The 23,892-nt window shown below is 57.9% G+C and overlaps 6 protein-coding genes across 6 annotated transcripts; 3 read left to right on the top strand and 3 right to left on the bottom strand.

Moving 5' to 3' along the window:
* Window positions 1-3,023: 3,023 nt before the first annotated feature.
* Window positions 3,024-5,181, top strand: TRAVEDRAFT_26335 (uncharacterized protein). Its single transcript, XM_008035340.1, has 6 exons — window positions 3,024-3,226; window positions 3,315-3,421; window positions 3,485-3,999; window positions 4,062-4,159; window positions 4,215-4,286; window positions 4,459-5,181. Exons 1-6 carry the CDS (start codon window positions 3,125-3,127, stop codon window positions 4,861-4,863), a joined length of 1,299 nt encoding a protein of 432 aa, XP_008033531.1. The 5' UTR covers window positions 3,024-3,124; the 3' UTR covers window positions 4,864-5,181.
* Window positions 5,182-5,427: 246 nt separating this feature from the next.
* Window positions 5,428-7,083, bottom strand: TRAVEDRAFT_160679 (uncharacterized protein). The gene is made up of 3 exons (XM_008035994.1): window positions 6,883-7,083; window positions 6,183-6,818; window positions 5,428-6,128 (listed from the first exon to the last, which is right to left on the bottom strand). The coding sequence occupies exons 1-3, from the start codon at window positions 7,075-7,077 to the stop codon at window positions 5,511-5,513; spliced, it is 1,449 nt and encodes a 482-aa protein (XP_008034185.1). The 5' UTR covers window positions 7,078-7,083; the 3' UTR covers window positions 5,428-5,510.
* Window positions 7,084-8,718: 1,635 nt separating this feature from the next.
* Window positions 8,719-10,045, bottom strand: TRAVEDRAFT_141229 (uncharacterized protein; the record flags this gene model as incomplete). Its single annotated transcript, XM_008035993.1, has 5 exons — window positions 8,719-8,967; window positions 9,026-9,270; window positions 9,328-9,471; window positions 9,529-9,795; window positions 9,857-10,045. The coding sequence occupies 4 exons, from the start codon at window positions 10,043-10,045 to the stop codon at window positions 9,136-9,138; spliced, it is 735 nt and encodes a 244-aa protein (XP_008034184.1). The 3' UTR covers window positions 8,719-8,967; window positions 9,026-9,135.
* A 333-nt stretch (window positions 10,046-10,378) lies between these two features.
* Window positions 10,379-13,630, top strand: TRAVEDRAFT_141228 (Sec34-domain-containing protein). The gene is made up of 11 exons (XM_008035992.1): window positions 10,379-10,597; window positions 10,653-11,045; window positions 11,113-11,283; window positions 11,336-11,473; window positions 11,529-11,768; window positions 11,827-11,918; window positions 11,981-12,348; window positions 12,405-12,556; window positions 12,620-12,839; window positions 12,893-12,996; window positions 13,058-13,630. Exons 1-11 carry the CDS (start codon window positions 10,430-10,432, stop codon window positions 13,592-13,594), a joined length of 2,583 nt encoding a protein of 860 aa, XP_008034183.1. The 5' UTR covers window positions 10,379-10,429; the 3' UTR covers window positions 13,595-13,630.
* Window positions 13,631-14,001: 371 nt separating this feature from the next.
* Window positions 14,002-15,067, bottom strand: TRAVEDRAFT_160672 (uncharacterized protein; the record flags this gene model as incomplete). The annotated part of the gene is made up of 5 exons (XM_008035991.1): window positions 14,002-14,582; window positions 14,634-14,707; window positions 14,778-14,849; window positions 14,901-14,953; window positions 15,008-15,067. 5 exons carry the CDS (start codon window positions 15,065-15,067, stop codon window positions 14,002-14,004), a joined length of 840 nt encoding a protein of 279 aa, XP_008034182.1.
* Window positions 15,068-20,279: 5,212 nt separating this feature from the next.
* TRAVEDRAFT_113277 (uncharacterized protein) lies at window positions 20,280-23,713 on the top strand (the record flags this gene model as incomplete). The annotated part of the gene is made up of 12 exons (XM_008035990.1): window positions 20,280-20,415; window positions 20,479-20,998; window positions 21,063-21,462; window positions 21,532-21,749; window positions 21,802-21,834; window positions 21,889-22,150; window positions 22,207-22,632; window positions 22,707-22,990; window positions 23,072-23,104; window positions 23,154-23,221; window positions 23,286-23,516; window positions 23,586-23,713. 12 exons carry the CDS (start codon window positions 20,280-20,282, stop codon window positions 23,711-23,713), a joined length of 2,739 nt encoding a protein of 912 aa, XP_008034181.1.
* Window positions 23,714-23,892: the final 179 nt, after the last annotated feature.

Below are 23,892 nucleotides of genomic sequence, written 5' to 3'. Positions count from 1 at the left end.
TCTCTACAGTCGGTGTGCTACTCAGTCGGAGCGAGCGCGGCGGCGAGGACAAGGGCGGCGGCGGCGAGGACGAGGGCGGCGGCGAGGGCGGCGAGGGCGGCGGGCGCGCGCCTGCGGGCGGGATGTCCGATGGGCCGGAACGGCGGGCAAGGCACGGCTCGCGTGGGGAATGACGTGGGAGCGATCTGGATCGCGGGGGAGATCTGGCGGGGCGGGGCGGGCGGCAGTGATGGGCCGTCGGGGGACGTTGCCGAGGATGCCGGGGACGTTGAGGAGAGGCATGAAGTCGAGCTGGGGCGCTGGGGCAATTGCTGGGGGACGGATAAGGGCGCAGGAAGGCTAGTTAGCCTTGTTCGCAATGCGTGCGGATAAGGCTAATAAGCCTGATTGATGGTGTCGGACGGGTGCGGTAGTTTGGTGTTGGTGCTGCACAAACTTGATTTGAACAGGTACATTACGCATCTTGGATTTTATGAATCTCGACTAATAAATAGCGGGGGCCCGTGGCCACCAACGTGTGCCGACGGAGTGCCGACTCCCATGGGCGCGCGAGCGCTTACCTCGCCGCCGTTACCTTATATGGTAGGATGTCCGCTATGCCCGCCACCCACTCCTCGCTCGCGGACTCCTTCTCTAAGTTCTGCGCGTACTGCGTTTATTGTTGCGCTGCACGTTACAACGAGGCATTATACGAGTGTTATATAATATCCAAGTCATCAGTGCTGAGTAAAGGTACAGCGTCGAGGTTCATCAATAGCTGAAAGTTATTCCTTCAGGCTCTTCGCTGTCGCCTCTGGCAACAGCGCCTCCATGCGTAAATACATTATACTTCAGCAAAACACTTGAAAAGTCTATATGATCCAGTGTTTATACCAATATGTTTTTCTCTTGTAAAGGAATGTACTCATACCCATGGCGACTATGCCCTGAATCTATGGTCCCGAGACTCGGATATTCTTCCTAACCAGTGCATCGCAGATACGCTCGACAGACACACAAAAAGCCGATGCACTCGCAAAAACTACATAACATTACGATGCAGAGTAGGTACATAAGCGGGGCTTTTTTTTTACTGGATTTAAAGCTCTTACTATGAGTTATACGACAGGAATTCAGACATGCGCCTGTTCCCGTACAGTACGGCGGTGTGAGTTGTTACGAGGCTCTCGCAAATTCGCGAATTTCTACCCCAAATTTACAGATGAGTACACATTATTTACATACATGGTGCACAATGCTCACGCAGAGGTCGCGAGCAAAAGTAGAGAAGTGCGCGTCCTTGCACATCCCGAACACACCTTCGGCGTGCGCGGCGGCGGTCCTACCTGGACAGTATGTATAGGCCGCTAAAGAGGGCATTTGATACCTTTCAAATGCTTGGGATGAAACATACTATTTAAATGCCCCCTCATGCTGTCAGCAGTGGTGCATGGTTAGTAGTGCACAGATGTTCTCTTAACCTGGCAGTACTACTTATTCCGCTCATACCTCGGTCAGTTTCGAACGCCTAAGAGTAAGATAAATTGCATTGTATACGACTATTCCGTTCATTTCCGATCGCATACTCAACATTGCTGTCGAGGACTTACGTCGCTCTGTATCCTGCTGCAACTAGCAACTTATATACACCCTTTTGATGCACAGTACAGGAATTAATGACCTTGATAGCTTCTAAAAAAACTTTCTTAGTAGCACATTATTTGATGTTGTCAGTATGACACACCCTGGCGAAGGCGTGGCCATTGAAGACCGCCGTACTCGTATGGGAAGCTCCAAAGAGTCCTGTCGGAACTCTGTCGGATCGGACTGCTCGGACAGGCAGTGGCAGTGCCGTTGGGCGCTTGGCGTGCCGGGAGCGCCCGCGTGGGAAAATTCAAATCTCAGATTTGAGATCTGAAGTTTCAAAATCGAGTTCGAAGTTGAACTCCGAAAGTGAAGTGCATTACTGAGATTGAATTTCTTGCTCGAAGTGGGGAATACTTTATGTCCACGGATGTCCCTCATACTGCACGGAGCTTTTGATCTGGTTCAACTTGTACTCGACCATGATCGCAACTTAGCTCTCGCCAACGTCGACGGACCTCAGTTACGCGTCTCTTAGAGCATTGACAGAAATAGGTATGCTGCGATAAACCCTTACCTTCGGTAGGCGATGTCAACCACGACGACCGTAACAGCTTTTAGCGACATGCAGGTCGAACGATTCCGCCTGGAGGAGCGTCTTACGGTGGGGTTCGTTATATGCGTACTTACGGTGCCTGAGGTGCTAGAGCATACATCTACTTACGTTCCAGAACCTCATAGGATGCAATGTTGCAAATGGATGCGTTTGCCTCAAAGGTATATGGCTGAAGATCCACTCGTACATTCTCGTTTTTTCATACTACCATCCATCGAGCTGATGATGTTTATTTCTAGGACGGTTGTGCGCACCACCAGGCGGCCAATGCTGGTAGGCGCCCGCCGGATCTCTGGCTTGTCAATGTCTGCCGGACATTGAGTGGGGTGAAACACTCTGGTCTCACATTCGCGTGCTGCAGCCCAGCTGACGTCGTTCAAACGTTGTTCGATGCTCAAGGGCGGCGCGCACGGAGGTCTCGCATCCCCGGGAGTACTGATTGACCTGCCGGTACGCTGTCAGTACTGGCCCTTCCCCGCTCATGGGCGCTGAGCGCTGTTCCCGCGTTATCGTCGAGCGCGGGGTACCGGTGGCGTGTGCTCTCAGGCCTTGTCGAGGCTCGATTGGAAGCGTCTGCGCTTATCACGACGGCGGTGTGCGCGCTGTGGACGCTGCGGGGCGTCGGTCGGCGACGACGCGGGAGATGGATGTGCTGGCTGTGGTGTGTGTGTTGTTGTCTTCGCCTGTGCTTGTACTGCAGATATGTCTAGCAGGATGCTGTACGTAGCGTGGAGGGAACTCGAATTCGATCTGAGATGCAACCTAGAGAGGATGGTGCACGGGCCTCCCGACGGGCCTTTTGCCGGGTGCCGCGCTTCGGGGATTGCCGGCCAAGGGGTTGAACCTTTACCGTCGACCACCAACTCCCTCCGCCTGCGTCTTGCCGCATCCGTCTCACCCGCGACGACCCCTCCCCCTCCTCAGACGCGTTTTCCTCATCCAAATATGAGCAAAAAGGGCGCAAAGGCGCAGAACAAGGAGCAATCCTATGACTTTCGCGACATCGTCCTCGCGAAGGTCCGCGGCTTTCCCCCATGGCCTGGCATGGTGAGCTATCCTCCGCACGTCCTCGCGTCTTGTCGCGACTCGCGCCGCTTTTTCCAAGTCGCTCTCGCTAACATCTATGGACGCGCAGATCGTGGACCCGGAGACAGTTCCGGACACAGTCCAGAAGGAGCGTCCGAACGCGAAGACGAAAAAGGGGAATTGGTACTGTGTACGGTTCTTCCCTGCTGGGGACTAGTGAGTCACTACGTGTCCTATCGCCTCCTGCTCGTGTGCTGAATAGCTTCTCTATGTGACCAGCGCCTGGATAGTGCCCAAGGACATCTCTCGTCTGCAGACGCACGAAATCCAGGCCTATATCTCGGAGCCCTTCAAACGCTCTGGAGAGCTCCTGAAGGGCTACCGCATCGCCCTCGATCCCAAGGCATGGGAGGAGGAGCGGGACGCCGCCCTCGTTGAAGCCCAGGAGGCCGAGGCCGAGGCTGAAGTCGATCAGCTCGAAAGCGACGGCGAGGAGGAGGCCGACGACGACGAAGAGGAGAAGAAGAAGAAGCCCAAGAAGAGGAAACGCGACTCTGATGTGGCCCCTAAGGCGAAGCCAAAGGCGAAGAAGGGTTCGGCGGAGCCCACTCCCAAGAAGCGCGCTGCGAGCGCGCCCAAGGGCAAGAAGAACGGCCCCAAGTCCAAGGCAGTCGTCGAATCCGAGGACGAGGGCGGCGCAGAGGATGGCGAACGGGAAGGGTCGGGTCCCAGCAAGAGGAGCTCGCCTCCCCCGGCCAAGAAAGCGAAACGTGATAAGGACGAGGAGGCCGACTGTGAGTATTCGTCATTTCTGGCCCTCAGACCATGCCCTGTAACGAGCACCTCCAATGCCCAGCTCCATTGATGAACGACCCCGAGGCTCTCAAAGTCAGGGAATGGAGACACAAGCTTCAGAAGGCGTTTTTGAACACCAAGGCAACGCCCAAGGAGGACGTGAGTACCCTGTCTGACATCGCCACAATCCATGACGACTCATGTTGGGATTCAGGATATGCCTTCACTTGACCAGCTATTCACGTCGGTGGAGACCTACGACAACATGACGATCGAGTACCTGACGGTGAGTTTTGTGCCGCTGCCCCCACCATCGTGCCATATCCTCCCGCCGTGCTTTGCTGGCAACGCGTGGCACGCTGCGTTCCCGCGCGGTTCGCTTCCCCATATCGCCGTTTGTTGTGCGCCTGTTTGGCAGTGTGGCTGATCATTTGCCCGCCGCGCGCCCCCGTCGCCAGTTCTCAAAGATCGGCAAAGTCATGCGCCACATACATGCCCTCAGCGACGACAAGGTGCCGCGCGACGAGGAGTTCAAATTCCGGGAGCGCGCGAAGGTGCTCGTCGACAAGTGGCACGACGTGCTCAAGACGACGAACGGTGCACCCGAGTCGAAGCCCGCCGCGAATGGCGCGCGCAAAGAAGACGGCCCTGCGTCCACCAACGGCAAGTCGGAGAACGGTGCTACGGAGGCGAAGGCGAACGGTGTCGCCGCCATGGAGGTCGACGCGGACGCGAAGGGCGAGGTCGAGCCTGCGGCGGAGGAATCCGCTGACGCGGAGTCGAAGCCCGCCGATGACGAGCCTGTCAACGGCGCTGCGGACGAGTCGATGCTGGCGGACGTCACGATGTCGGAGGCTGCATAATCCGGCAGCGCACAGCAGTGAGACATCCGCCCGCCCGCTACCCACCTGGGGGCGCCCCGCCCTCGCCGCGTGTGACACCCCAACCGAAATGGCCCCTAGTGCTTCCTTGCGCCCCGTGCTCCTCCCGCGCCCCTCGCCCCCCAAACGTCCTGCCGAACACAACGTTTCGACGGGCTGCTCATTTTGTCGTCGGTTGTACGTTTGCCCCCTGTATCCTATATTCCCCTTCCCGCCCTCTCGATCGCGAAGTTGTCTAGTTGTCCCGCGTTGTGCTTTTTCTGCCCCCTCCCTCCTGTGACCCCGCCACGTACGGCGCCCCCTGTGCATATGCATTAGTACTGGTACCGCTCACGCGACCTCCGGCACGTTTGTTGCAAAGCGTGCGGAGGATGTACAGATTGCTTACTCACTTCTTTCTGGCTGTGGCAGCCGAACAGCGGCGGCGGCGATGATGTGTGTCCTGTGCCGCGCAGGCGGCAAGTATGTTATTACGAGTCTGTACATAATGAATCGAACGTGCTCAGAGACATCGATGTAGATGACAACAGCCCGAGGTGGGTATTGCGGGTGCGGAAGGTAATCATTGCGGGGGGATATCCAAAGGTGACAACACGGAGAACTCAGAGCTGGGAGAAAGGAGTGGCGCGCTATGAGGCCCGTGGGGACGTCGCAGACGTTGCGTCTGCCCAGGGGGACACTTCGCCGTCGAAATAGTCTACCGGTCGCGCTTTGCCGAAGAGGTATTGGCCAGGGCCGGACGAGGGCGACGGGTCTGGTGACGGTGTCGGAGAACGGGAGGCCTCTGGTGATGTCTGCAGGGGCGTCCCGGACAATGGGCCTGTGGACTCCTGCTCGGGCTTGTCGTCGGACGACGCCACGACGGTCGTGTCGCCATCCCCATCCCCATCCCCATCGTCGTCCACGAGTAGCCTGGGAGTTGTCGAGTGGGCACCGACGGTCGAGGCTGACGACGGCAGCTCGCTCGACGGTAGCGCAGGCGATGCGGGACGCGAGCGCGGGGTAGCTGCGCCGGAGGTGGGGAGCGACTTGATGCCCACGGCGGACGACGTTGCGCGATGACGCGATCGTATGACACCGACCGACTGCGACGGGCGTGGGCTCTCGGAAGACGAGCTCGACCGCGCCCCGTCGCGTTCGAAGAGGCGCAGGACGTTCTTCAGCGCTTCGCCCTGCTCTCGGGCTTCACGTAGCGCCTCTTCCGTCTCCGCCAGCTTACGTCGTTCCGTAGCGACCATCTTATTTGCCTGAGAATGACGGTTTGAGCGCGACTACGGATAGGGCACCCCGCGGAAACTCACCTCCTCAAAGAGCGCTTGTGAGAGCGACTCGAGCTCGGACTCGAGCGCGGTCTTCGCCTCGCACGCGTCCTTGTATGCCTTCTTCTCCTTGTCCAACTGGTTGTGCAGGTCCTCCACCTCCTTCTCGTAGTCCTTCGCCGGCACGAGCGACGGTAATGACGCCGAAGTCAAATGCGAACCATTCAAGCTCGGGGACGCCGCACCCGACATGCGCGGCGAGGACGGGTGGCTGGTAGACGGCGTAGTCCCGTTCCCGAATCTAAATCGGAAGAATCGGTTCTCGGAGCCCGGTGCGGGCGAGGGCACGGTCGCGGACCGCGGTGGCATCGGCGAGAGCTCGGGGTGTGGGGAGGGTGACGGCTGCGGGTGCGGGAATGTGGGGGAGGCACTTGACAGCTCGGCGGAGGCGAGGGAGTCGCTGCTGCGTCTGCGGTCGGCCTCGGCCTCGGCCTTCAGGCTCTGCTCGCGCGCACTCATGCGCCGCCAGCCGACGTCGCGGGAGGAGCCGGGGTCGCGCTTGAGCGCGTCCTCGAGCATCTCGTTGTTCGCGAGCGCGAGAGAGAGATTCGATTTGGCGAGCGTGAGCTCGGTTTGGAGGTCTGTCTGTGCCTTGTATGCCTCCTTTAGCATTGCCGTCTGCAACAAATGTGGGGTGGGGGCTTAGCAGGGCAAGGCACGAGGAGAAGTGACATGTGCGTACCAGTTCTTCTACCCTGGTAATCGTTTTATTCAGGGCGTACCGCAGGTCCTCCTCCTGCCCTTGGGCGTGCACGCGTTTCACGTCTCGTAGTTCATCGTCAAGCTCGGCGAAGTAGGGGCCCTTGGTGGCCTTTAGGCTGTCCACGCGCCGTGGGAGATTTCTGTTGCTCGTTTGGAAGTGGGAGGGAGGCGGCATGTGGATCATGCAGTATGCAGCGACGACTAAGTGTGTTTTAACGTAGCGTCTGCAGCACAGAGGTTTGTGTGGCTTGAGTTCGTCCTATTGCGTCCGAGAGTCGCGATGGCGGAGAGATGGGATGTGCAGGGGCTTCGAGCGTCAGTTGATGCGATGGCAAGTCTCGATCTACGAGGCTGGTGCAATGTGTAGACTGTCGTTCAGGATATGCTTGCAGATACGTGTACCACGGATTATTTCTGAGGGCAAGCAACGACAGCGATGAAGGCAGCGAGAGAGAGAGCGACGGACGGACGCGGAGGGCTCAGGGAGCGAACAAGACGTCGACGTTGCTCCCACCCAGGCGCCCACGCCGCTCGGATTCATTTCGTTCATCATCACTGCAGATCATACGGGGCTTATCATTGTCAAACACGCTGCAAATGCTTCCATATTGCGACTCTACTGCTTTAGAAGTCATTCGTATGAACGACTCACAGAAGGTCGCAGATCCTGCCTGCTTGCACTAGCGAGCCGCGATCACTTCGCCACGCGCTAGAATTAGCGCTTACGCGTATTCCTCCTGATCATGAAGCTTGAAGGTCGAGCCCAAGTCGCGCCTCAAGTTAGTCCTGCGTAATGCGGATACTCCAACGCTATCACGCTTACCCTTGCCTCCAATGCATAAGTGCCACCGAAGACGGCTAATGGAGCAAAGGTCACTCATGGAGTCGATTTGAGCATCGCGACCCGGTTATGTGCCACTGGTTGGACCATCCGACCACATGCCTACTTAGTGGTCAAGTGTATTGCCCTCCGGGGGTTTGATTCCACGGTGAAGTTCGATACCGTAGCGCAAATCCAGCGCCAGAGACACGGTAAAAAGCCGCTGATTATGCTGCCCGACGAGGTGAAACGTTTAACGAGCAGCATCCACCATGCATCTCTGCAACGCCGTGTCTGTGATAGATCCGGTTTGTTCGACTAACCTTGTTGCTGTCCGGCCTGCAATAGCCTGCTGGAAAACCCTGATCGGCAGAAGGCTGACTGGCGTCGGGGCAATCTGCCCGGGTTTGTGACCTCCTGCGTAGTAGCCGTCAACCGCTTCGCTGTGCCGCAGAGAGGTTTTCGCTTGTAACAGTGTATATAAACCCTGTAGTCTTGCAGACGGCACTCGCATCAGCTCTCAGCATCTACTCAGCACTCAGCCCACCTGCTAGATTCTTTTACACCACCATGCTCGCTCTCGTTACCATCATTTCTACCGCTCTCGCCCTTGCATCCAGCACCGCTGCCGACCTGATCGCGCCGGGTGTCCCTACCCACTTCTTCTCCACTCAGAGTGAGTCCTGCGCAAAACCCTCTAATTACTTATGTCACTCACCACACGCCATAGACCCTTCGCTTCTGTTCGCTCCGACGTTTGCTGGCGCTGGGGCGACCCTGCAGGCGGCGAACCCGGGCGATGGCTCTGCGAGCGACATTACCGCCCTTACCCCTGTCAAGGGGTCAGGTACACCCACCCAAATCACCCTCGGCGACCTCTGCGTTAGCGCGAACGGCGTTGTGCCCGGAACGGCAACGCAGGTCCTCAAGATGGCGGACTGCGACTCCAACGACCCCACTCAGCTCTGGATCGTCTTGGGGCAGGTGTCGAATGCGGACGGGAACTGCATTACACTCGGACGTGCTGCAAAGGGCGTGGATGTACGTCCTCTAGACAGTATTTCTTGATGTTATCGTTGACTGATGTCGCGGATAACACAGGTGACGCTTTCGCCGTGCTCGGATGACCTGAAGGGCATCCAGTCGTGGGAGCCGTTCCCCGCGAAAATTGGAGCGTAGAAACACCATGGCATTGTGGCGATGCATGGCCGTTGGACAAGATGACGTCTTGCTACGACAATGGAACTATGGATAGACTTTATTAGACGCTGCATGACTCGTATCGAGCTTCCGGAAATCTTACGACAATCGTAATGTGACTCGGATTGGTTTTACGAAGTCGACCGCCTTGTGGCCACTCTCCCACTGGCTGACAGGGAAGTATGCCGTTGAGGCTCTGATAACACCTCAAGGTTATAGAACACCGCTTCCAGTCCCTCTGTCGAAAAAGACGCTGCCTACGTCGGTCAGCCGGTATAGGACCGCAGCGCTCCGTGGAATGAGACGGTGGCCGGCTTCCGCGGTTCCGGGGCCGCCATGCAGCGCTACCTGTGGGTGTTGTGTGGGTCAACATGGGGCATAGTGGGTGGAATGGAAGCGTCCCACCTGCCCGCTCACACTGCCGCTTCGACCGCTTGACAGCGGGAATACGTCTATATGATACGTGCAGAGCTGAAGAAGGTGCTTGAAGACGTCGTCCGGTTCTCCGGGTGTCGTGATATGGTGTCGGATCACCAAAGCGGCGTTAGACTGGCCGTAGCGTTAGTCTCGAACAGATTAACAGGTGAGAAATATGCAGCAATGTACCTTTCTACATAGCGCGCACAATGCGCGTGCGAAACGGGTTGTGTCCGCAGCCGGAATCCCCATCCACTCCAAGGACGCTATATCGTCGAGTATTACGGACACTACGCTCCCTGGCTCGGCTGAGAGGCGCGTCAAGATCATCTTGATCTCTCGGAAAAGCGCCTGAAGAGGCACTTCCGTCTTCTCATCCAGAGAAGGAGAGACATGCGACATCGCATCAACAAAAGTCAGGGCTCCCGAGTCCAGATATGGCACTAGGTTTAAGGTCTGAGAAGTTGTATGTGAGCAGCAACTCATTAATTGGCATCAAAAATACTGTGAATCGTACAGATCGCGAACCTATCGCCTTCCATCGTCCTATGTCTTCAGAGACAGACACCAGTAGGCATCTTGAGCCCCTGGACTCCTTCAAGTGAGTGGCAAGGTGGCGGTGCAGTAGGAAATCAGCTGGGGCAGGTAGTTCATCCGTAAGAAGAAGAATTTCTCCTGAATGTGGTAAACCATTGGGAGGGAACATGGTTGGGTTGATAGGGATGATGAAAGGCGGAGGAGAGTGAGAGAAGCGTATGCGGGGCAAATGCTACCGCGGAGTGATTGCTGTCTGAATTAGGAAGGAGAGTTGAGGCTGCAGCATAACAGATCCAAACAACCGCTGTGGCTGAGATTTGGACGAGTGTGCGACGGCAGGGTAGTCACCCCAATAATCACTCCGGCTTCCACGAATCCACTTTCAGAAGGCTAAGGCTGCTGGTCCCACTCTGTATCTAAGGAACTGCCTGGGATCTTTTGGTATCTTCGCTGTTGCCCACTTAGTACCCACCGCTCGCGACCACGAAACTTCTGCTGCACGTAGGACAGTGAAACCCGCTGGGTAGCACTGAGGTCAAAGCCTGGCTGCGATATGGCATCTACAAGCAAGCGACCGGCGAACTTGAACACTCTCACCCCACATCCGAAACCCGTGATCAGCGTCGAGGAATGGGAGGCCTCAGCACCTATTGGGGATGTTGAGGTCAAGAGCGTAAACTGTGTCCAAGCAGCGAGCGAGCGCGCTGTTCTGCCACCTAAGGTGCGTGCCATCCTACAAGGTCGTCATGCATATGAACTTGACCCCGGACGTCAAGTTCAGCGCGGAAGACCCAGGCTCGTCCTCCCGCCCATCCACGCCGACCGTCCGTGGTAAACTCGGTCAGGGCTCTCGACCCTCGACGCCCAACCTCTCCTCTGCACACCGCCATACTGCATCGCACGCGCTCCACCCTCGGCAACCTATCCAGACGCCTCAGCAGTTCTATGACTGGTTCTCGCTCATCGACCGCTCGGTGACACACAGCCAGGAAGCGCACATACGCGCGCACCTGGAGAGCGTGTCGGATCATTTGGAAACATGCGACCGGTTGATACAAAGGATAGATGAGATTGACGGGGAAGTGGCGGACATGCTGCAAGGATGGCGGTCAGTAGAGGACAGTGGCAAGAGCTTGAAAGACGCTTGCGAGCTGCTTCTCCAGGAGCGGGTGAGTGCTCCCGCTTCTCTTCAAACATAGCGAGGCACATTACTCAACACGTTATGCGTTTGTGCAGGATCGACTGCTGGATCTGACAGTCTCCATCGACGAGAGACTAGAATACTTCCAAGAACTTGAACAGGCTACACGCATGCTCAACCATCCTGGGGAGTCTCTTGTCTTGCAGACCGACTTCCTCTACATGGTCGAGCGCGTCGACATATGTATTGATTATTTGAAGTCCCATGTATGTTCTGAAAACCTCGTCATCGCTATCGACGATAGCTCACCTCTCACAGCGACACTTCAAAGAAGCAGAAATATACCTACTTCGCTTCCAACAATGCATGACGCGCGCTATGACTTTGATCAAGATGTACTTCGTGGGCTCGTTGCGTGCGCTAACCACGGACGTTTCCAAACGACTAGCAGAGAAAGTGAGCGGTCAATGCAGCCCAAATTATGCGCCATAAAGCTCATATGGTCGCCTAGGATGTCTCGACAACGGCGCAGATGCACTTGCTCTACACTCGGTTCCACACCGTATCCGGGCCCCTAGCGCCGCTCCTGGCGGAGTTGGAGCGGCGCGCACAAGCTCATCCCGACGAGTTGTCTGCGTTGTTAGCCGAGTGTCACGTTGCATATTTCTCTGCTCGCAGGACCCTCCTCGTTGGCCGTCTAATGGAAGAAATCAAGGGCCTTGATCCCGCGCGGACGGAGCTTGTAGAGCTTGTGAGTTCATCCGGGCAGTATCTGCTAAGATCGCTGTGAAGCTGAAGCTTCTGGCTAGACTAGAGCCGGCTGTAGTTATCTCAAGCAGTTGTGCACCGATGAATTCAATCTCTTCCGGGCATTCTTCAACTCTGGGGAAGAGCAGCTCTAGTGCGTATACGCGACATAATTGTGCACGAACGTCGCAGTACTCACACACTAAACGTCTGCAGCCAATACTTGGAGAACCTCTGCGATTATCTCTATGACGACTTGCGGCCACGAATACTGCACGAGCCGCGCCTCACAGCGCTGTGCGAAGTGTGTACCGTCCTACAGGCACTCATGGTGCTGGACGTGCCCTCGATGCCCGACTCCTCTTCGGACGAGGAGGCCGACCTGGGCGACGAACTCACCCTAGACCTAGACCATCCCAGACGAAATAGGGGATTGCGGACCTTGCACATCAGCCACCTCCTCCAAATGGTACTGCAGGACGCGCAGACTCGGTTGTTTTTCAAGGCCCAGTCGGTTATTCAATCTGAGATCCGCTATTACGTCCCCAGGCTTGAAGACCTGGCGTACCCGGACAAACTAGTTGGTGGGTCTCGATGCATGATCGTTGTCCCGGCGAAGGCCCTGATCGTGTGTGGGAAGCTGCGCGGAAGCCGGTGTCTGGAACGGACATCAGGGAGAAGCAGAGTGTCAGCAGGATCTTTCAGGTCAAGTCCTGGGACAAGCAGGAAACGTGGTACCCCACTTTGCAGAAGACGGTCTGGGTGCTCTCACAGCTCCACGAGTTCGTAAAGGTCTGCCGTTGCGTCATCGCCCACTCTTACAGCGCAGTATTTCTGACTCTGCACCGAGAACAGCCCGCGATCTTCGACGAGCTTGCGCAGGAGGCGATCAAGTACTGCCTGCAGACCCTCCTTAGTGCGGCGGAGACACTCAAGAGCAAAAATCCGCCGACGTCCGTGTACGATGGACATCTGTTCCTACTGCGGCACCTGCTTATCCTGAAAGAGATGACCCAAAACCTTGATCTCGTGCACCGTGATGTCGAGCGCGGCAGCGCCCTCTCTGGAGTTCCTGGTAAGTCCGACGCGCTCACACGCGTATACAGTCCTCGCTCACGTTTCTCCCAGAATCGCTGGCTTCGGTGCTCGGCAGGACTACATCGCTTCTCCCGAACGCCCTCCTCACTTCCCTCGGGATGCCGCGTGACGAGGATACGAGCGATGTGCGCCACGTGAGTGCCCCCCTATTGCCCCCGCGCCCCTATGCTCACTCCCATGCGCTGCGCCTGCCAGGGGATCGACCAGCTGCTGAAGCAGGCCTGCGAAGACGTGATCAAGACTGCGGCGGATGCCGTGAGCGGCTCGACGTACAGTTGGGCAGAGCGCCTGCGCATGGTCTACTCGCTCGACAACGAGCCGCTGCCCCAGAAGGAAGGCGACCTCCCCCGCATGAACTACGAGCTGGAGCGCCACTGGGCGGGGGCGGACTCCGCGGTAGGCATCATCAACACCATCCCGTACTCCCTTGAGCACGATACGAACGAGGTGGTGGTGCGCTTGCGGCTGTACATCGAGGACGAGCGGACTGTCGAGGTCCTCGTGAAGCACATCCAGGAGCTCATCGTGGACCAATGGATGTATTGGCGGGAGACGACCTGGAACCTCTACAACGGCGAGATCCGCGACAAGATTCCGACGGAGGAGATGTTCAGGGAGCATGTGGTCAAGGGCTGCAGGGAGGACTATGTTTATGTGCCGGTGCAGATACCAAACAACTATGCGGAGGATGTTGCTAGGCGTAACGCTGCTGCTGGTAGTAGCACAGCGTGATGAGAGTTGCACCGTACATTTGTATGTCATACCCCCATTTCATGCATCGCTCGCCAAGCCTCATATTCAGAACAAGGAGTATCCTGCCTGACATAGAAGTTGAACGCTACATTATACAAGAGATCCTTCTCTGGGAGACACTAGGGACAGCGGTATTGTAGTTATCGTATGAGACTATCTGAACCTGATACGTGCAAAGGGTGAGCGATTGTGTGTGTACGTAGGTACCATGTCCGTGAATGAACGGAGAGTGAGTGACAAACGACGCAGAAGGAAAACGGTAAGCGGTATCGTGAGTATGCGTCAACAAGGATCGACAAGAAACCCAAACAGAAAGGGCATGAGGGCATGAAGGAAGGCGACACCGCAGCTGCGCCGCGCGCCGCGCGTGGGAGGCAATAGAGGCATTAGTCTCCCCAGCTCTGGGCGATGTCCCCAACGTCCTCGATTTTGAACTCAGAGTCCGAACCAGAGCTCTCGGGGGCCTGCGCAGCAACGCTGCCGTCCGCATGACTGTGTGTGCCATTTCCGTTGAGCGCGGCGGCGGCGGCCTCGTCGGGGTTGTCGGCGTGGGTGTGGGCTTCCGCGGTTGTCGAGGACGGCGCGTCTGGCGTTCCGTTGGCGCCATCAACGACCGCCTTGCCCTTGCCGTCCGTGCTTCCTAGAGCCCCGGATCCGTCGCCGTTCTCCCGAGCACGTTCCTCGCTAGGACGACCCGGACGCCCGCGGGTCATTGGTCCTGGACGCGGCCTCGCACCCGCGAAGAACCCACCGGGACCTCGAACCAGACGGACGTTCAGGATCGGTTTTCTACTGCCGCCTTCCGGGTCTGCTTCGGGCGGTAGATAGGATGCGTCGCCGGGATGAAGAGAAGAGGTGGAGCGGCTGGTCTGTATAGACGGGGAAGGTTCTCGGGAAGTTGACTGAGACGGCATGCGGGGGAGGTGAGGGTTTCCAGCTATTGTAGATGACTGTGGCGCCAGGTCTGCTTGGGCTGTGGAGGACGAGGCGCGTGGCGGGGTAGTGTTTGCGGACAGACTACGATCCAGGCGCGCGTGTGGCGGTCGGCCGTATAGGTTGAAAGGGAGTGGTTGGTTCACATTGACCATTTTGCTTGAGGGTGCACACAGAGCAGTAGAACGATAAGGGCCTGTATGTGGCGGGTAGATAGATGAGTACGTACCCCTCCTTGGAGCGGACTATCGTCCCCAGTCGTTCCTTCAAACGGTCATGGTCGACCGTGTAGGTTCGAATGCTAATGCGGCGTTGAGTATTCCCGCTTAGCGGAGATGGGCTGCCTACTCACGGAGGAACTTCATCCGAGGGCTGAATGAATGGCGTGCGTTCGTCCGGCTCCTTCTGCAATTGCCGCCTCAGCTCTCCGCTGGTTCCCAAACTCTCCTGTTTACTCACTGGGCCGGGGGAGTGCGCTCTTATGCAGCAGCCAAAGACGTAGCGAACGACTGAGGCCATGGGGAGGACGTCGCGGACGGCGACGAGAGGAAGAGCAGGGTGAGGACAAAGGAGCAAGTTTAGGCGCTTCCATTTTTGGCAGTGCCGCTCCTCGTAAATGTGGCCCGGGCCGGCAGCCGAGATTGGCGTCGAACGATGATGATCGACGCCACAGTGCTCCAGAGTGCTCCGCCCCGATACTCAACGCCCGCCGCATTTGTCTCTCTCTCCCCTTCCACCACCGCCGCTAGCGCAGCGCTTCACTCACATAACCCAGCGACACAGCCGCGTAGCACAGGCGTATCTCCAGGTTCATCTCGTACCATCCCCACTGCAGGCAATGTGTAAGTCTGGGGTCTAGAGCAGCCGGAATCACGCAGTGTGTACCGCGATCGTCTCCTCATCTTAGAGCATCCCTAACACTGTCATTAGCACACACACTGTAAGAGTGATGCAGTGGAGCCATGCTGCACCTTGTCGTTGGTTCGATTTGGAGCTTGACAATCGATGGCGCGGTATGAAAGGTGCACACCGCTCAGGCGCGAGACATCGATTATCCGAGCCGGAACTTGCAAGACCACATGTCGAGCAGCTATCGCAATGAAAAGGCACACGAACCGGCAATATGAAAAGAGAATCTTATCAAGTCAGGCCAAGTGTGTCGACTCCAGAGGCCTCATAACGACTACGAGGAACACAGACACATGCAGTAGTGTGTACTCGTCTTAAGGCCATGAAGAGGTCCGCGATACGCTCACAACATATCGCTACTCTAGCAGGCGACTGCATCCGTCTCATAATAAACCCGATTCCGTGTGTCCACCCGACACTTGTCCCTGGTTCCACGCGGACAGGAAGCGCTGACCGCATGCTATTCGGATCCCTCGCGCTGAGTCTTGAGGTGACAGGGAAGCGAAGGTACGCGCCTATGCCCCCAAAGATGAGGTGCTGTGAGCTTATATCTGATGTTCCATTAGCCGTAGAACTCATCTTGAGATAGGACTGCATCATGCCTTCGAAGAGTGGAGCTGCCCAATATCAACCTTGTAAGATTTCGAGCACCTTGCAACTATACTGACCAATTGCGCAGTCAGAATATGTACAGAGGACCTGCCAAGGAATTCCGATCCGACAGAGGGTCGTGTTCAAGGTGTCTGGGTTTCAAACCCTCAGCGAGAGCGATCGTCGACATGACCACATGTCATGCCAAAGGAACACGAATACACCAAATTCTCCCCGACTGTGAGTTCACGAAGACTCTGTTATGTGCGTGACCTCTGCGCTGAATGGGCCGCCTCTTCGCACCCCCACACCGCAGTGGGGAAACGTCGAGGCTTATTCTCGGACGTGCTCAGTCATCGCACATTCCAGCAGCACCAGATGCGCTTCGACGCGCGATCTCGCTCCCCCATTCTGCCAGATTGACACGCACCCGATGTGTAGAGGGTCCGGTGACCCGTGGTTCGCGCCCGAACCCCCAGAACGCGTCTCACCCCCGCAGACGGCGCCGCCCTGCGTGTGACGCGTCTTGGGGAGCCTTCCAGGCGTCGGCCGCCCACCGCACGGATTCCACCACCCTTGCGCGACGTGACAGCTGCGCAGCCGGAAAGGGGTGGAAGCCCTTCGGTGGTTCTCAGCGTCAGGCGCAGCTTCGGCCATGCCCAACAGCCGGGAATGCTACGTGAAACAGGACCGAGACAACTTTGTTCCTGGGGCACAAGATCTCGAATGCGGTCCTAACGCGGACACACCGGACTATGACAGTTAGCTGTCCCGGTGATGAGTTCCAGGACCTGTCAGGCAAGCCACCCCAGACACAGAAGCTGAAAGGTAAGTGCAACTTAACTCTGGCGCAGACGCGACAGCAGTTTGGAATACACGCACGGATAACTCTCGGGTGCGCGGAGTCGCGGAATGTCCGCACTTATTCAACCTATTCGCCGGCATGAACTAGCATGCCGTCGAGACAATGACCACCGCCACATTCAGCCGATAATTCCGTAACATTTTAGCACTTCTACACCATCGAGCGTGTACGAACTATCCATGATTGTGCTACTGATAGAGTGTTCGAGCAGCGTCTGCTCAGCGGTCCTGGCTGCGGAGATTATCAGGGGAGTGGCAGTTACCTCACCCGTCTGTCTGTGGCGGGCAACGTCAATCCTGCCCACGAGGGTGTCGCCCGGGGCTTCGCTCTCGGGGGCTGTCACGGCGGGGCGGGGACGCCGCGCGAACCTAGTAATGAAGCTCGGTACCGAGGCTCGAGAGCGTGAGTTCGCTGTCCGCTCCAGGCAGGAACCGATACCGCCGCCGACGGGGGCCCAACGTGTGCGCGCCCTCCCATGCAGTGATCCGCGAGAGGAAGCCGCTCCCAGACTCCCATGGCACCTGCCAAGCCGGGCGGCGATATATTTGGGGCCATTCAGTTGGCGGCGCCCTTGCCTGCGGCCTGCCTTGCTGGGACGGCTTCGAAGATCAGGAAGGCCCGGGAAGGTGACACACAGCCTCTGGCTTGTTCCCCGGACGGCTTCTAATGGCACCGAGCGGAGCAGGTGGACGCCTGGTCCGCACCGCGCTGGGTACAGGGTGCCGAGAATGGGACGCTGCACAGAAAGGCAGGCGTGTCCGGGCGTCGGCGGCTGGGGAGCATGGGAGGCGATGGCCACCGAGGACGTGCTCTGCGGAGCGGTGGTCAATGCATGGCACGACTTTCCTCGGCAAACGCCCTTTCCAAGCGAAGCGGGCGAAGATCGCTGCTCCGGGAAATACTGGGCGAAGGAGGCCCTCGCTATCGGTTGCTCCGCCACGGCGCCGACGTAGAAGACTCGATCCCGGAGGAGGACACGCGCATGATCCTTTGACCGCGGCATTATCGCAATGACGCCAGAGTAGGCCCGCAAGCCGCTTGTGCAGGGACGGATCGATGATGTTCGTGCCCGAAAGCATGGCGCACAAAGGATGAGATGCGAATGGCACGTCGTCGCAATGCGTAAAGGGCGAGGCTGTGTCGCACAGACGGCTCGGAGATGCTAGAAGAGGAGTCCTCGGAGCGGAATCCACGGTAACCCGGAACGTAACCTCGGAGATGCGCGAAAACATGACAATTACTTGTGTTCGATCGGCGGTGTCCCGAGCGCAGCAAGGCGGTTGTCAGGCGTATAAAGGCTAGCTTGTGAATGCGAACGGCACCGCGTCCCGGTGGTGGCATCGTGACGCTTATGCCGTGCCGAGGGAACCGCCGAAAGCGACACTTGGGGTAAACGGCCGACCTCAGCGCGACAGTCGCCATAAATACGGAGACGCCCGCGGCGTTGTTTTGAGTGCTCGCGGGCTGTCTCAGGGTTGTCGGCTGCAATGCTACCATCGCAAGGGAGTCTGTGTACTGAACGTCTGACAGAGCTGTCATTGATACTTAGATAGAGGGGGATGTGGGACCTCAATGAGCGACGTACGAGGATCCTGGGCGGTTTCCGAGCCTGGGAGTGTCGTCGCAACCGTGACTTCACGGCGGAGGAGATGTCTGGGATAATGAATGGTCGCGAAACCCAGGTGTCCACCACGTGCGCTAGTATTACCAGGCGAGCGGTATCAAAGCATAAAGCTTCCAACAAGCCGACGATAATTCAGGCCGGTCTTGAGAATGTTCTTCCCCGCTGGGTCGCAAACCGGCACGAGCTGGCACGACGCGTCCAAAGATGAACACGGTTTGCGAGCGTCGGACTGGCTCGTTCTGGTAAGTTAGCTCCTGTCGTACCTTGGAACCACTCTGCGCCTGATCGAAGGGTGCACGGCCAAAGAGGAGTCCTGCGGAGATGCAGGAAATGGCCGGACACGAACAGTTTCGAAGGCTAAACGAAGTCACTGAGATGGGCCTTCTAGTGCGGAAAACGAGCGCGCCGGACGACCTAACACGTACCTGCAGCTGTCGGAGATAACTGGGCTAGTGCACGATTGGCAGACTTCTCTCAGCGTGGCGTGAGAGCACGAGTTCGCTTGGATGTACGGACTTTGGCAGGCGCATGGCGTCAGGCAGAAAGACATGGGCGGTCATGGCGAACGCTGCGGAGCGTCGGCGAGAGAAGAAATGTCCCAGCGCGGGAGGCCACGAGCCAGGGGACGGGCCTGGGGGAGGACGCTGGTCGGGAATGCAACGGCGGCCGTCGCGCTTCTGCTCCCAGAACCGGCGAGCGCGCGGGTGGACGGGCGCCAGACGTTCGGACTCCCATTCAAACGGACTCTCCGCTTTGAATTCTCGGCTGGTTACCCCATACATTTTCGTGGGGGACCCAGGGAAATCCCCGTCCGCATGTCCGCAATGGTGTTCGTGGGAGCCAGATGGATCATGACGAGAGCTGGGGGTGCGCAGGATCAGCTGTCGACGCCTCCTGAACAGCAAAAATCGGAGGCGACAAATATACGCACGGGCTAGATCAGGATCACTCGCGCACGCCGTGCCTTGGCCAGGCGAGTCATCTAAATGCACCCAGACAGCTCGTTCCTGCCACTTCTCATCAGAGCTGGACGGTCCCGGCGCGGGGGGAGGAGGAGGATAGCCACGCCTCCGACGAAGGTTCCGCGCGTGAATCTCGGTCGGCCCTCGCTTGTGGTAAGCGCGCTAACCATCCAATCGCCTCGTGGACTCGCTCGCCTCTCGCGGAAAACATCAAACCATTTCCCGTTTTACACCATGAACTGAGATCGCGGAACAGCGCCCACTCGCATTTCTCCCAGCTACCCCACCCGTCCGCGGGGTGACTGCACCAAGCGCTCGCGGAGTACGCCCCCATGATCCCTACCACCGCCACCAAGGCGTAACTATCCTCAGCGCGTCGACGCAGGGACACGCTCGCAAGCGGACGGCGACCTCGAGAGTGCCCAGGGTCGTACGGGATAGAATCCCGGAGGGCAAGGTTATCGTTCTCAATCTGAGGAGATTCCCGGGATTGGGGGTTTCCCTGTGACAACCTGCTCTTTTCGACGACTTCCCATGCCGGTGAGTATCCAGTACGTGAGGAATTTGTCAGAGTTGTTGATATCTCCCGGCTTCTAGCAGATCTATCTGCGCGTCTCCCAGCGAATTCTTACCCGTGGCCATCGTGGGCATGAGACTGCTCTGGCTTCATAGGCACTTCTCGCGTGGCTTTCATATCTATCCCCTCCCTCTTCAACTCCCCATGTTTTGACGCCGCCGGTTCTTCCGTCCACCAACCTCCTCGCACCCCTCCCTCCCAGCATGGTCGCTAGCTCAAACGGCGACCTCTACAGCCCTTTCTCCCACATGCCATCCATGGAAGAGGGCGTCCAGTCTAGTGAAGAAGGGTCTGTGCTTCACTCTCCTATATATGACCCTCCCTACGCTACGCCCGGCGGTACGTACACCTTATCCGGAAGTGGCCCGCCCGACGTTCACATGCACGATTGGCTTGAAAAAGGCCGGTATCCCGATCACCTTGGTCACTTCGACTGCGATAGTCAGCTACTACCGCCTTCCTCGACATTTGACGCCCGCTATTCCGTGCCGACCATGGACCCGCAGGCCCGAGATCCCCATTTCCTGGAGACCCTACAGGTCCCGAGCCCAACGACCGTTCACCATCACCTCTCGCCCACTCATCCGTCGACCGAACTCGCTCTTCATCATGGACACGCGATGCTCGATATGGCTGGACCGTCTTCTCGTCTTCAGTCAGCTGTCGGCCCCTCTGCGTCCGATTATTCTATGCATCTGTCCCAGGCGAGGCTTCCAGAGCAGCAACTCAGAATGTCTGGTGATCCGCTACCCTCGTTGCCTTCCAGACACTCTGTCGGGATGCCTTCTTCGCAGTCGAAACCCCAGATTTCCTTGCCGTCTGCTTCTGGCCCGGCGAGGAATAATCTGTCGGAAAGTCCTTCGAGTCAGAGTCGTCCTCCGAGACGAGAGGCCTCTACCGTTGTGATAGCTTGTCGGCAGTGGTGAGCAGACTTTCCGCTTCGCGCCTCATTAAAAGAACGAGCCCTGAATCTGTTGACATCCCAGCCGCGCTCGGAAGATACGTTGCGACTCCACTCGGCCTTTTTGCCACAACTGTCTGCGGCGGAACAACGAATGCGTGTACGATGCCGTTCCGAAGCGACGTGGGCCCGACAAACGCCCCGGAACCAGACAACGCTCATGCAAGAAGCGGCCTGCGGACGCAGAACCTTCCTCTGCCTCAGCCAAGAAGAAGCGAAAGACTACTGCAGAGGGTGAGAGTGGTATGCTCTCGTTCGATGTCAAAGTGAAGGAGAACGTAACAGGCGGCGCCAGGAGTGCCCATTTCCCGTCGCGAGGTGCAATGGATGACCTGAACGCGACGCACATGCCGCCACACGGAGGGTTGTACATCAACACCTCGATACCTCCTCGCGGCACAGGCTCCGACGTAATATACCCAAAAGTGAGTCTCCTCGTCGATCCTGCGTGAGGAATGGTTTTCGACGCCAAGTATTTATGCAGTCGACGGTAGGATGAGCTCTCCCCATCGTTTCGACGCTCGTCAGTAATCATGAACTTCCCCGACTCCGACACTTCCTTCGCTCGCCCCGTCGATGTTAATGTCTCTCGACTTCAGCCCAACACTCACGACAACCCTCCATTCGTTTCACACTCTCCTCCGAACTATGGTTCCACCTCTTGGTGGGACGAACTCCTTGAACAGTACAGTCCGAGTGGCCCAGAACAATCGTAGGCGTTACTCCGCCTTCTGCCTTCACATCAACTCACTTTTCTACGATAGCTTTCAAGATATTATAACCGATATAACTTTCCTGTACGTATTGTCGTACAACGCCGTTCCGTCGGTATACTGACACGACGCCGCCAGATTTTCGACGAGCAGCTACTGGCTTTCTTTCGTTTGTTTACCTATACTCATCCGCGACCTCGGCGACCCCACCCAACGAGGCCGCCTGCAGCCGTTCATAATGTCCGCTCTTGCGATGGCCATGCTGATGAAGTCGAGCGAACTGGAGTGTGGCCCCAAGGGACGCGACTTGGCTTGTTTGTTCCATCAACGTGCCAAGGCTTCCCTCCTTTCTGCCTGCAACAGCCAATCCGTTGACTATACCCTCGCGGAAGCTGCTCTCGTGCGTCTTTGCTTCCTCACCTGAGCTGGCGACCTTGCGGCTTACTGGTGCGATAGATGCAAGCTTTGTTCGAGTCATCCGCCCACCCCAACTACTCTTCCAAGGAAGCGACCAGCGCTCTGGAGCTGCTCGACAGGATCATCCATGTTCTCTCCCTTACGTCCATGGACCGTGGTGACTCTTCCGCCAGCAGCTTTCACCGGGGGTCAGCACCTATCGTGGACACTGGTCACGGGCACCGGCGGCCAACGACTTGCATCTGCACCGGTCACCTGTTTACACCGAACTCTCCCTCCGATCCCAAGTACCTCTCCCAATCCTTCTCGCCACCTTGGGACCCGCAGTGGGGCGAGGAGGAGATCCGCAAGGAGGAATGCCGCAGGCTCTGTTGGTGTGCTCTCACACTCGTGTCCACGTACACTGCGCAATGCGCCGCCTTCCATACCGAGCCGATGGAGTTCAGACTCGCGGACCCTGCCAACGTACGTCTCTTCGTCCCTTCCCACAAGTCCACAAGTCCACCATGCTCATGCGCGCGCGCTCTGTTATCTGATAGTACGTACTGCTCTTCCCGGGCGAAGCCTTCGAGCGCGCGACGAACCACCAGCACGCGTTCGGCCAATCTCCGAAGGAGTCCGTGTGGGCGCTCTACTGCCGCAGCATGCTTCTGTGGAACAGCAGCAGCATCATACAGCGCGACGACACTCTCGACCCGGATGACCGCGCGCGGTTTGCTATCGACGTGTTCCATGAGACGCGGGACATCCAAGACGCGCTCCGCATGCATACGTGCAACATGGACACCGGGCTTGCGTACGTGTGCCGTGAGTACCTCTACGAGTGCGTGTTCTGTTCCGTCTGTACCGCATCTCCGGGATGTGCCTCGTTGACGTATTCCGCTGCGCCTTGTCACTTATGCAGCACTCGGATGACCATTACGTACGAACTCCGCCGGTAAGTCCTCTGCATCCGTGCATTCCTTCCCAACCCTGAACGACTTTAGTAGACTGCAAGACGGTGACGCACCTGCCCTTCCGCCCATATTCAACCGCCGCCAGGCCGAGGAGTGGTGTACGTTCCCAGCCCACGTCATCGCGCGTCGCGAGCTCACGCGCGCCGCCCGTTCCCACCGCAGTGTTCTACCAGGGCCAGGTCGCGAACCGCGCGTACCAGTCCGTGCACCAGCTCGGAAACCCCGAGGGCTACCTGTTCGCCCGGCGCCCCTTCCAGGTCACTTGGTTTGCGAACCAGGTCGCCATCGCGCTCGGGCTGTGGGAGTACGACCACGGGCTCATGAGGGCGCTCGACCTCGCGAAGCAGTTCCTGGTCCCGCTCGACGTCCTCAACGCGATCTGGCCGTGCCCAGGTGAGTCCCGCCGGGACCTCGCCCGCACCGCGCGCGTCTGCTCACACGAAGCTCCCGTCCGCCTCGTAGCGCAGGCGTCACACCGGGACGAGCTCCGTCGCAGGCTGCATGACGCATGTGTGGCCGCGGGCCAACCTCCGCCTCCGCCTATCCAAGCGCACCTGCCGGCCATGCTCCAGACGCACTCGGCCCAGTGAACGGCAAACCGCACGCTGCACACACACCGCTATCATCTCGAACGTCGACCGGCCTCGCGAAGCCCAGATACCACCACTCCTACCCTTCCGCTGTACATTTACTATCGCGCCGCCGACCCCGTCCCTCGTTCACATCTCTATCTCCGTCGCTCTCGCTATGCCACTCCCGTAACCCCGTT

The sequence above is a fragment of the Trametes versicolor genome (genome assembly GCF_000271585.1).
Source record: "Trametes versicolor FP-101664 SS1 unplaced genomic scaffold TRAVEscaffold_2, whole genome shotgun sequence".
Classification (NCBI taxonomy): Eukaryota; Fungi; Basidiomycota; class Agaricomycetes; order Polyporales; family Polyporaceae; genus Trametes; species Trametes versicolor.
This window is presented reverse-complemented; position numbering and strand designations above follow the sequence as displayed.